General features: G+C 41.2%; 1 protein-coding gene across 11 annotated transcripts in view; it reads left to right on the forward strand.

Moving 5' to 3' along the window:
- The window catches only part of BCAS3 (BCAS3 microtubule associated cell migration factor), a 362,757-nt gene that overhangs the window by 125,209 nt on the left and 224,936 nt on the right, over positions 1-12,612 (forward strand). For all 11 annotated transcript variants that reach the window (XM_086762785.1, XM_086762786.1, XM_086762787.1 and 8 more), the window contains one exon: positions 9,790-9,940. In XM_086762785.1, the coding sequence (XP_086618911.1) occupies positions 9,790-9,940 (151 nt within the window). The remainder of the gene's footprint in view (positions 1-9,789; positions 9,941-12,612) is intronic.

Here is a 12,612-nt window from a genome sequence, read left to right on the forward strand (position 1 = left end):
CTGTAATATGTTTGATCGGAAGGTGAGAAAGTAGAATCTAGAGTTTTTCAAGAGACCATATCAGCTAAAGGAGGAGGTTTAAGTATTGAGGGTGTTGTATGACAAGTAAGGTTTGGCATGAGGGAAGGTGAAAGCATGTGAAGCTCTGTGTTGGTAACCAGTGAGGGAAAGGAATGGGACAGGAGCTGGTGGGAACAATCGTTTTATCTGATGGACCTGCTGAGGTCAAGCCCAGACACCCTCTCTTTCCCCTGGCAGTGGGTGTCTGGGGCACAGCTGCTGTTGAAGGGGAATCCGGGGCTGATCCCTCGTCTCTGCAGGCTGAATCAGGTTCCCTGTGTATGGGGTCGGTGATTGATTATGCAGTAAATGGGTGCTGCCCTCGCTGTCTTTTTTTTTCAGTTTATTGTTCTTAAGTTAGGCATTTAAATCAACTGTGCGTTTTTGGTAGTCTGAAGAATGTAAACACTTTATGGAAAGAAATGTAAGCATTAAGATTGGAAATAAAATATACTTGCATCTTTTAGAAGGTTTATCTTTACCCTTAAATATGCTGATTGGGCTTATTCTTTTTGCTTAGTCTTTGTGAGCTGTTAAAATCAGTTGCTTTTTCCCATCTCGAGGAAATGCATCTTTGACACTTCTCATGACCTGAGTCACGATGCTGTCACAGAGCCAGAAAACATCCTTAACGGTCATGGGTAAAAGAGCAGAGCTGCCGGGGGTGTGTGGTGGGTGGAAGAGGGAGAGAGATTGCTATGGTTTACTTCAGTTCCTATTCTTCGGGTGTTTCAGACAAGCCATTTATTATAATTATCCATGGATATTATTATCAAGTTCTCATGTGCAGTCATTCGCAAGGCACTATTTTTTTTTTTTTTTGCACATAACTTGGGATAAATGTTGTGTGTTCAACCTGAATTGAATTCAGATGCTAAAATATTTGTGCTAATTGTTGCAGCCAGAGCAAGGGAAAATAAGGCGTAGGTAAAAAGGTGGGAACAAAAAAAAAAAGCCGCAAATATATTAGGATGCAGTTTGTCATCAATACTAAGTTATAATAAGCCAAGCCCTTTGGGTAAGGGGCTGCTGTTAAACTTTCCCTATGTCCCCACCCAGCACAGCTGCATACAGAGGTGTTCTTCAGAAATTCCTAGGCCAGTCAGTTTGCAGTTTCTAAGGCAAGCTGACCAGTTTTTTCTGACTGTGTTGTCCCAATAAAAAAAAAAAAAGTTCATAAAGATCATTTTGTTCTGTATCGTTTGGAATAGAAGTCTGAAACACCCAGATTTTCTAAAGTTCACAATGCCAAAGCCTCTCAAAGGCATCTCTGAAATAAGGCTTTGAATTCAAAACTGTGTTGATATGATTTATGATTGATAGACATGACGGGGGGCAGTGATAGTGCATACTTGTTTTCTCAAGCGTTTCATCATTCACCAGCAGACAGTGTTAGTAAAATTCCCATGTGCAAGAAATTGCAGTAACAGAGTCTCTACACAGTGCCTAGAGGCTGCCCGTACGATAACCTCATTAGGGGAGTGTTAAGTCTGAGCCCACATAGTCCTCTCCTTGGAAGAGTTTGCAGACTCAAGTCTGGTGCTGTGGTAGCTACAGCCACAGCGTCTGGTCCAGAGCTGGCTTACGGCCACGTGCTGGGGCGGATGGGCAGCGCACCTTCGCATTTGTTTGCAAAAGAATTCCCTAGCTATACCCATAGTAGTTACCAGAAACTGATCTTGCAGTCTTTTAATCCGTGAAGAGTTGAAGGAGCAAGGTCTGGTACAAATAGGATGACCACGGCTGGACCTCTCCCTGCCTGTGGCTGGTGTTACTGGAGATGACCCAAGAGCAGAAAGGCCAGTTGGCCGATTTTGCTGGTAACCACCATCCATAGCAAACCAGCTGAAGTGTTACTGCTGCCGCCTGCTTTATGGCTACGCAGCGCCTGGAGCCAACGGCTAGCGAACCAGTTCTGTTGTTGTTCTACTTCAGGGAGCGTTTTCCCATAAATGGACTCGAGCTTTCCACCAACAATATTTTTAGTTAAATAAGTCTTGAAAGATGATTATTATGCCAGATTTGTTTGTGGGGTGGTGGAGGGGTTGTTTTCTAAGGAAATGCATCAAGGCACCTTTACTGTGTATCCCTTTGAGGAACTTTAGCACAGCAAACTGGTATCTGTACAAAATGAGGAGGGGAAATGGCAAGGGAAGAAGCAGACATTTGTTTCAGGCTTTCAAAGAGATATTTTTTACACAAGACAGTTAACACTAGGGATCTCCTCACAGCCATCTGTGACAGGTGCCCTGGGGCCCCGGACACTGTCACTGTTCTGGCAGAAGTGGCTTCCTCTCCTTTTTTGATTCCACCGGACTGTCAGTGTGATTTCTTTTTCATGCAGGAAAAGAAGAAATACGCACAGAGGCAGGCAAAATGACCAACTGTACATCACTAGTTGTAGAAGTAAATGACAGATTTAAATCCCAGGTAGAGTTTGAGGTCTGAAGTGTTCTTTCATAATCCATCTTTGGCCAGGTAGAGGTAACGGGTTACAAAGTGGTCACAACAGTTCCTTCTCTCTTCTAACCTCTGCCAAGGACAGAGGAGATTTTTGTGTATCAGTGACATGCTTTATAACTGAGGGACTGAGTTTTTGAAACTGAAGTTAGTGGAAGAAAGAGAAATATCAGAAGAGGAAAGGAACATTATGAGGCCACGTTCAGATTTTGAGTGGATGATGCTGAGAAGCAGTTGGAAGAGCTGAAGTTCAAGGAGCTCGGGTGAGAGGGCAGAGGACTCTGTCTCATCAGCGGCCGAGGCACTCAGGCTGGTGCTTGCGTGTCTCGGCAGAGTCTTCTGACTTACAAGCTCGCCTGTCACCATCACATGCCTTGCCTGGATGCAAATAGAGAGAAAGTTCTGCTTTCTTAGGATAATCATGAGATTTAGTGCAGCTGTGTTTCAGAAGGTTCAATATCAAGCGGTTTTAAACATTATGAAAACAATTGGCTGCATAATTTTCTCCCTCCGTTTCAATGGAATCAAGTTAGTGATGGGTTTTGGACTTGCACCAGTTTAGCTGAGAGAAAAATTTGCTCTAAGTAGCTAGATCATGCGTGCATACATGCTGTAGCTAATACATAATGTTCTTCCTTGAATGGGTCTAATTGTATTGGAAATATGAAGGGTTAGGGTGTGAAATGAGGCTAAATTTGGTAGGATACAATTAAAGGAAATTGCGACATAACTTTAATTTAGAAGCGACCATTCACTCAAATAATTAGGTTCATGACTTTTTCTAGGAAAATGTGTAACATGTTACAAGGAAAGATAAAACACGTTTGACTGAATAAAACAAAACATAAAAGAAAAAGCCCACTTTGGCAGTAATTAGGGCTGATGGCGTTGAGTGTGTTTCTCGGGACGCTATTGAGTTTGTCTGTCAAGCTCTTCCAAACGACTTCTGCGAGCCAGCATTGCTTCCGCAGGGTTTGCTATGCAGGTCACAAGGCAGCATTTCTCACCAGGGCGCTGCTGTTTCCTCTTCCGACTGTAGTAGATTACAGATTATACTGGAACATGTCTGAGAAAAGGTCAGAAACCAGGGTGAAAGTCTTGGAACTGAAGCTGGGAAGCTTTCCATTCTCAGCCGGGAAACTTTTTGTATTGAATAAAAAGCAAAGCAAAATAAACCGCCACATCCATGACACTTCTGTTTTTCCTGCCATTTTCTGTCTGCCACTTAGAAAGGATTTTATTTCCCTTGCGTGATATGATTAGTGAATGTTTAGTTGAGGAATCTTCAGTGTTACGCAAAACAGGAATAATGGCCAAACACAGTTCGTTTTTATAGAACTTGGCCTCCACATGATTGCATAGCCTGGAGTTACTGCGGTTTTATTTACCAAATTAAAGATGTTTATGTGTAGTGTTAATGTCAGTAGACTACGTGGCACACTTTGAACTGTAGTCTGCTAAATACTGTAAGATATCAAAGCTAATCAAGTGGGGTTTGAATTTTAATAACACCGCATTACTAAGCTTTTTGTATGGGAGTAATGGAAGAAAAATGGAAAAAATCAACATAGAATCATTTTATTATGAGGCTGAGAGGTGCTCGACACCACTTTAGTTTTTCATGTGAAGTGTATAGAGAAACTGCGATCCTTATGATCATTACTTTCCTACCAGAAAAAAAAAAATGTCCTGTTTGCCTTGTTCACCAAAAGGGTGGCAAATAAAAGGATCTGCAAAAGAGGATGCCACTGTGTGTGAACGAGGAGACATGCCGCACGCAATTGAAACTGCCAGGGGAAATGTAATGGATAAAATGATTTAATTTCAGTATGGTGGGAGGTTGGTGTTTGCGTCCCTTAGCTGGTAGGCTGTAGTTTTGGTTTTAAGCTCAGTTGTGAATTACTGAGTTCCTTTTCCATCCGATGGGCCGAGGCCGTTGCCTGCGTGCGAGGCTGGGATCTGTGGCACCCCATGTTCTAGAGTTAGGTTTAAATCAGGTGAGAAGCAATCTGGTGGCAGTAATGCGGTGCTGTGCGTGGGCTAAAGAGAAGGGCAGAGTACCAGTACCATCAGCGGGGCTGCATCAACATCATTCTTCCAGGATCCGATAGAGTCTCTTTCCGTAACGCCGGCTGCGCTGTGCTGTAGTCACAGATGAGCTGCGTGGGGCCAGCGGGAATGTCTGCCGTGCTGCATTTTGATGTATATTTATGTCATTAGTAGCTGCAAAAATCAGGATGTTTTTCTTCCCCTCTCCTCAAAGATGATCTCTGACAGTCGTACTCCGTTCAAATGCCAACCAGTTTGAAATCTGGCCTGAATTCAACAAGGCTCTCAGTTGATCAGAAGAGGACAAGTTCACTGTATTAATTGCTTTCAGTTATCGAATGGGTTTTTTTATAGTGTTACAAGCTAGCAAGTCTAGCATGTTTTTCCCTAAGTGTAACTTTCCTTTTATATCCAAAAATGTCTTTTAAAAACTTAGAAATGTGTGATTTGATCCAGTGTTTAAACCTCACATTCATACCTTAAGAGTACTTTATAGGTTTAACAATAATTGTAAATGAAATAATCGTAGGTGAACATTGTAGCCATCCATGCCCTAACATCGCAATGGGGAAGGTCGGTGGGTAGTGGGGAGTGATTCTCCGCGTCGCTGTGAAGCGGGTGGCGCTGAGCCGGTTCGCTGGCTGTGGGCTGTGATGATGAGGATGGCGGCGAGGGCGAAGCAGCGGAGACAGGAGCCGGGCCGGGCCGTACCTGGGAGCTGCTCCTGATGTCTTTTCCACAGATGTCCAGCTTTGTCAAAAACCAGTAAATCTTGTGAAGTTTATTTTCCTTATAGCATCTGTGTTTTATAATGGTGCTTTTAATTTGTTTTTTCTTTGTCTGCTGGGATTTCTTTTGTCCGGCACTTTCAGGCCTCCTTTTTTTTCTCGGTGGAAGTGAGTCTGTTAATGATGGCTGGCTTGGGAATACAGCCCGGCCAGGCCGGCACGGCAGCCGCTCCCTCCATCTGACAACAAAGCCCATTGTTGTTTTCTTTCTTCACTTTTATCCTCAACTTAATCCGTTTTTCCTTTGAGTGTTTGTGGAATAAATGTCTGGAAAAGCGTGGCTCAGATTTTGGGTGGATGATACGATGGCGGTTTTGTTGCAGGCTTTCAGCAAACAGGTACGAAGGCAGAACTAACTGACCGTGTTCTCTGTGTCTCAGTAGGCAACGTGTATCCAATGTAACGCTGCACTTGTAAATAAACTTCTGCTGTCGGACTGCCAGAGCCATGACAGCCTCGGCTTCTTGCAAGTCCTTTAGTAAAATTAGTAAGAGACTTACCAGCCACTTAAATCGAGACATAAGATTTTTTTTTTGCTTTTAGTTTTCTCCAGTGGAAATCTAAAAGGCTGAATTAGTTTTTGAGTTGAGTTTAGCTGTAATCAGGAATTTCAACTTTGAGTCTGTAATATTTGAATGAAAAGAACGCGGATGCTCCCTTCCACGTGAGTCCTGAGCTGTGGCCCAAAGTGGAGAGGGAGGGCAGGCAAACGGGCGAAAATAAACCTTAGCCCAAACTGGCTTTAATGTATTCCATGCACAGCTCTTCAACTGTCGTCTGAAAATCTCTCTCGTGGCAGCCTGTGGAAAGACAAATACTTGACCAAAAGGACTTGCCTCTCAGGGGTCCTGAGTGCCGGTAAGCTCCCGCTCTGGGCGATTACCGAGGGACAGTGCCTCATCGCTCGGGATGCTCTGCTTGGAGTGTCCAGACTGATTCTTTAGAGGACATGTTTGCCGTGAAACTGTGATGGTGATCAATTTTCTCTAGATTAATTGCAATAGAAAGTATTCCTTGGATAGTAAATGGGATGTGATTTGTGGGTAGCTGCCAGTGTACAACCAAGTTAGCATTTAGAGTTACATTGGCAGTGCTAAATGAAGCTTCTCTGCTGAAGCTGTAATTCCAGCGTTTTAATCTTTATTAATATACATATTTCCTTGCCTGGATGAAAACATACTGTCCACATGTGGCAAGGTAACCTGAGTACAGGGTTCGCTGTATGACAAGTGTTTGATATTTCTAGCGGACTTAAACTTTGGCTTATTTGTTGCTTGTCCTTTGACAGTGAATCAGCAACTGCTTGAGCTGTAGAAATAATGTTGATGCCTGACTGCGTTCTTTGTGCTCTTCTGGCCTGGTACAGCAGTCCTGCGCACACGGCTCCCGGTTACTACAGGAGGAGCTTCCCTCTTCGAAGGGCTGGAGGGACGAGAGTGACTTCATCACATTTCTGGAGGGGTACCAGAGCACACCATAATATTAGGGGGTGTTAAAATGACTTACCGAACATGATGTGTGACGCTGTTGTGTTCCAGTGAAATTCGGAACGCGCAATTCAGCTTTTGGTGAAAGCTTAGGAGAGGAACAGCCCTGGTCATAGAGTGCATTTGCTGGACCCCGCGGCTGTGCAGTTGAGACAACAAGCATGGACCCCTCTGATAGGTCTGAGGCAACATACGGTGAAGGTATAACAGCATAGAACACTTCCACTGGAAAAATAGCTAAAAATAATTCAGTGAAAATGGAAGCAAAAATTTTTATTTTTTCTATTAAGCCCAATTTTCTTTAACCTTACTCATCCACACTATCGTCATATTATTGTGGTCAGATTTTCAGTAAAAGCTTTACTGCCAGAAATAATTTGTCTGCTTTTTGTAGCACTCCAACTTTTAAATTTTGACTTTTATCACTTTTAATTACATTTATGTGCAGTTAAGCAACTGAATGTTGATGCAGAAAATACAGATTGGCAGGCAAAGCGATTGGGATATACCTTTATTTACAGCTTTTTCATTTGCTGTAGCCGAATGTTTTTATGATGTTTGTGCTGTGAAGTGCTGTGCATTATGAGCTCTGCTTTAGTTAATTTTTTAATTGACGTTTGTATACCTCATGTTAAGCTATACATTTAAAAATGAATTGCTTGACCTCTGAATGTTTTTTTTCAAAGAAGAACCATCTTAGATTTTGGTCCCATTCAGCATCTTTGTGCATGTTTTCATTTCGCTCTGTATAGTTTAGGGTTTTTTTTTGTTTACTTTGTGTTTTCTTTTCTTATGTATGAGCCTAGAAATTTGTAGGATGTTACTGCTGCAATTAATTAAAAAGCTCTGAGGCGGTGACGTAATCCTGCAGTTTTCTGAGGATCCGTGCTTGCCTTGGGATTCCTCAGCTTGGGTGAAAGTAGAGCGGCTCATCCTTGTGTCGAAGGACATCTGTAAATGCCTCCTTTCTCTGCGTGCAGGGATTCTATTGAGGCAGCGGAAGATTTTGCGTATGGAAAACGACGTGGTGTTGTGAGTGGAGGGCGCCGAGTAATTAAATGTGCCCTGAGAGAGAGAGGACTGTTACAACACAGTCATTTGGTTCAGTAGTTCATAGTTAATCGTTATATTCCTAACAAGTAAAAGAAAACAAATTACAGACATTTGGAGCCCCCTCTGTGGACATGGTCGCTGTTTGCTGTGTAGCGTGCAGTCACTCGTGGTGGATACAGGAGGGAGAAACACTTTCAGGCCTTGATTACTGCAGCGGTAACTAATTCCACAGTAACGCAGAAAACTGGTCATACTCCTTTCCACAAGAACCAAGAATGCATTATGAAACTCATCTTAAAAAAAAAATCAGTCTTAATTTAAAACTGAGCTTTTTTTTCCCCCCCTTTCCTGTTTCTTTTTGTTCCAAGTTGGTGCAGGAAAATTGCTATTAATGAAATCTGCTCGCGGAGACTTCAATAGGCTTGTTATTCATTAAAGCCTTGCTGTTTCTCTTAAAATGTATTGACCAATGTTCAGGCCAGATACTTAACACAAAATACACTTTGTAATTTCATCATTTTTGTTATTGTGCTTTTCTAAGATGCAGGGGTCCATGGACTTTGTAGAAAAACAAATAAAACCCCTAAGCTTACAGTTATATAGTATTAAAAGAAGGGTAAAGGAAGCATTGAGTGTCTTTAGGATGATGAGACATTCATTAAGATTTTTCCTCCTTCCTTTTCCTATTTTCAATCCAGCTGAAGTACCATTAAAGCTTTTCAGGCAGCTTCCTGTGAGAAACCCTTTTCTGTGCTGTTTTTCTTCCTTGAAAAAAAGGTGGCTGCTCTTCAGTCAGATTGTATGGGCTTGGCCTGGGATTTGTATAATATCTCTGCAGAATGCAGCGGTTGTTTAGGAACCTAATTCCCAATATGGCTCCCTTTTGATTAAGAACAAAGCCAGCGTTTCACAGCATTATAGGAACACAGAAAAACAAGTTAATGATCTAAACCTTTTAATTCATGGTTGCTTGTCTATTTAAAGTACTTTTGATTCTGTTATAAACAGACTGGCCCCTTTTTTGTTTAACTTCTTTCTTTGGTTTCTTCACATTTCTTTCTTTACTGTCCATGAAATTTGTAGCTCGTTTCCTTTTCTAACTGAAGAATTAAAGGTTGTGACTACAGAATGGTACAGAAAGTAAGAAAGCGTATCTAAACTGGGCGTGTATCCAGCGCAGACCTCTTTGAAACAGCTTAATTTTAGGGTTGTTGGGATTGTTTTGTTATGTTTTCCCCTTCCTTTTTTAAGTGCCTACGTTTTGTTTTCTTCTTCTTCTTTTTTGAATTAATATGAAGTTTGTTACTTTTTTGATACTTTCTTGATTTTTACTTGTAGTTTGGCATGGCTTTATTTGATAGAGTTACCGATTCTTTTCCTCCGGTCTCAGCTCAGCAGATTGCTATTGTGTGTGCCTTTATCCGTAGGGACAACAAAAGCGACCTTTTCAGGACTTTCAATTACCGACACTGTATGTGGTACTTTAGGAAAAAAAGTTCCCTTCCAGATATTCTCTCTCTCTTTTTTTTTAAATAGAGAATTGGAATCCAGAGCTTGTTCTTCAAATTGAACTTGAAAACTTTTGGTGAACAAAACTGTCAGGCAAGCAGCAGCAGCAGGAATAATTTCCCTTCCATGGAAGGGGACCTTATCCCCATATACCAAAATAAATATTTGCTGCTTCCATTGCCATTTAATTTTTGCCTGAAATGAAGATGACTTTTAGTGATGTTTTTGCTTGCATTAAGAGCTCGTTCGTTCTTTTTTTTTTCTTTTTTCCTGCCCCCCCCCCCCCTTTTGTTTACAATAGCTTATTTCAGGCAGTTGTTAGAAGTGATAAATGAAGGAAAAAATGCCGCTGATGTGTTTTATTACGTCTCTGTCCCATCAAGGTAAATTGAACAGCCAAGACACTTACAATAACTTCACAAACAATAATCCTGGGAACCCTCGTCTCCTGCCTCTTCCAAGTTTGACAGTGGTGTTGCCTCTGGCTCAGATCAAGCAGCCAATGACATTGGGGACCATCACCAAACGCACCGGGTAAGTCTCTGTGCAAACCTTTCTTAACCTTGTTATTTATAATGAATATGGAAATCGTTTGTGTTACTAGTGATGCTTAGTTTTATTCCTTATTTTAATTCCAGTCTATGTAATTTAATGGCAACAGAAAGGGGGTGGGGGAAGAGGAGACAGGAAAGGAAAACAAGCATCAGATAAGTAAACAAAACCTGAGAACAAATAAAAAATCTCTAAAAATTCAGGAGTATTCGTTTGGGTGGGTCCTTTTCTTGTAGTCTGCCATATGGGAAATACTGTACTCTGACATCTGAAGAGGTTTCACACCAGGAATTGGTATGAAACATAAGCAGAGCTGTGTTCAATCAGAATAAGTTATGGTTTTACTTTTTTTTTTTAACAGAATGTTTATTTTTATTTCCTAACTTTTCAAGCAGAAATTATTTTTGACTATCAGAATTGGAAAGACAGTAAGGCAGGTTGAGTATAAAGAGAAAACTTAATCCTGCTGTTTTCCTGACCTTATTTTTCCTCTGAAGTGACTGTTCTGTACTATGAAATTCACGTGTGGACTTTCATTCCGGAGCCAGCTGCACTTTGGTACTTTTCACTGTGCCATGAGAAAGCGCTTCATAATGTTTGTTGTGAAAAGCTCTACAAAATATTTGTATGTATGTGGGAATAAGAAAGAAGATTTTGTGAGCTTCATAAGCTGTAACAATTTTAAGTTCATTGGTACTGTTCAACAGTTGATTTTTTTCCTTGCTAAATTTCAAATCTTCAGCTTTTGCAATTAATTAAAAAAGCTAGTGGGTGATTATTATATTTTTTTCCCTGCTCACATTTTGTTTGTTCAAATCCCTGAATATTTTCTAGTTAAAAGTTAAAAGTCTGATCCGTAAATTTACAGATTACTTCTATATTTTTAAGAAAAATAGATTCTGTATGGCATGTGATTGGACAAAATAATTGGGAGTCCTACAGGTTCATTTCCTGCTTTTTGGCAAATGGGTGCAGGCGCTGTCTTGCTTGCTTCAATGATTTCTTGCTCAAACTCCAATAGTGAGGTGAATTGTAGCTTGTGTTTTGTGAACTGGGAATTATTTTTCAGGTGAGAGCTCATGGATATTCCCTCCCTCCCTGAATAATTCCCATATTCTGTGCTTGAGTGTTGAGGACATCCTGTAAAATCTGTTACTGTTTTGTTTAGCGCACTGAGTGTGCATGCTGAGGTTCTAAAGCTTGTATATATGCACATAATACCTGTGTATCTATATATATGTCTGTCTAACAGTCCAGTCCTGCTCTCGCTGCTGTAAACAGGAATTTCACTGGGCTTGTTGAGCCAAATCGTGAGCTAGGACCATGCAGTTGCCCTAAGCACAGAGGCCGTCTGCAGAGAAGTTCCTGAACTTCACAGATAATTGTAAATGGGACTTAGGAAACAGTAAAGAAACAGTATGTTGTGGTTTAACTTCTTCCACACATACATTTCAGTTGCTTATTTTTGCTTTTTTTTTCCTGTTTACAGTGTAAACACAGGCAAGGGAAGTAGATTGTGCTGGCAATCAGGTGGATTTGGAAAGTATAGAAAGGTGTGATCTCAGAGGAGGGCCGGAGGGGAGGCAGGACCGGGAGAGGCTGATGTGCGTGGAGATAAGCAGGAGGTAGGGAAAATATCAAAAAGGTCACCTGGAAAGTACAGTCAGAATTACAGAATTGTAATTCTGGGCTCTGTTGGTAGACTCTTAGGAATGGAATAGACAATTAGAACTAGATGACGTCTACTACAAGACATAAAAAGAAAATAAAAAGCCGTCTGAGGGTTTGCCGGGGGAAGGTAGTGGGATAGGAGCAATGGTGAGGATGATGGTTTGAAAAAAGCAGCTGGGTTACAATGGTAGTTCACACAGCTGCCTTTACAGAGGCCGTTTTCTTAATGCCGTGGTGATGCCAGCAAACTTTTCTGCAATGATTGCAAATGTAATAAATCTGCATTATTTTATTTATTGTTTTAAATATCTTAAACACATTCAGCATGTTCACATTCATAGTTTTCTTTAAGTAAATTTTACTATTCATAAACTGTCCCTGTCCTATTATGTTGTGTAATTTTAAAAATTAATTAAATTTACAGTATTCAGTGAGGCTTATGTAAGAGGGGAGAACAACAGTCATGGGAAATACCCTGCTGTGTAAATAGAATTTTCATGAATGAGGATCATAATTTTCAGCGAAGCCCGTGTAGATGTGTAATGCAAAGCCGAAAGCTTCCTTCATTTGTTCTGCATCCAAAATATTTGATGAAAGTACACAAAATTAACATGAAAAGCTGTATTTATGAAGCAGGGATTTAGGAGGAATGCCTAGGATCCAAGAAGCCTGGCATGCCTAAAGTGACCAAATTGAGACGGCAGCCTTAACCGAAGCCTCGGGGGGGCAAAGCGTGTGTTTAACATATTTAACATCTGCCCTCCTATTTCTGCAAACACGTAGCGATGCAAGTCTGTACAGTGTAATATTTCGACAGGACAGGGACCATCTGCCTGGCTCTGAGAAGTGTAGGAGGCGTGTATTACTGCACATGGCAGAAGACAGATGTATTTACACCTACATGGTCAGCACCTTTAAGCGCCGCTCCGAGGGAACAAGGCTCTGCTTTGAGAGCAGCTGCTTAACCTTGCGATTGTGCAGTG

Source organism: Chlamydotis macqueenii, chromosome 19 (genome assembly GCF_036417535.1).
Source record: "Chlamydotis macqueenii isolate bChlMac1 chromosome 19, bChlMac1.mat, whole genome shotgun sequence".
NCBI classification, from domain to species: Eukaryota; Metazoa; Chordata; class Aves; order Otidiformes; family Otididae; genus Chlamydotis; species Chlamydotis macqueenii.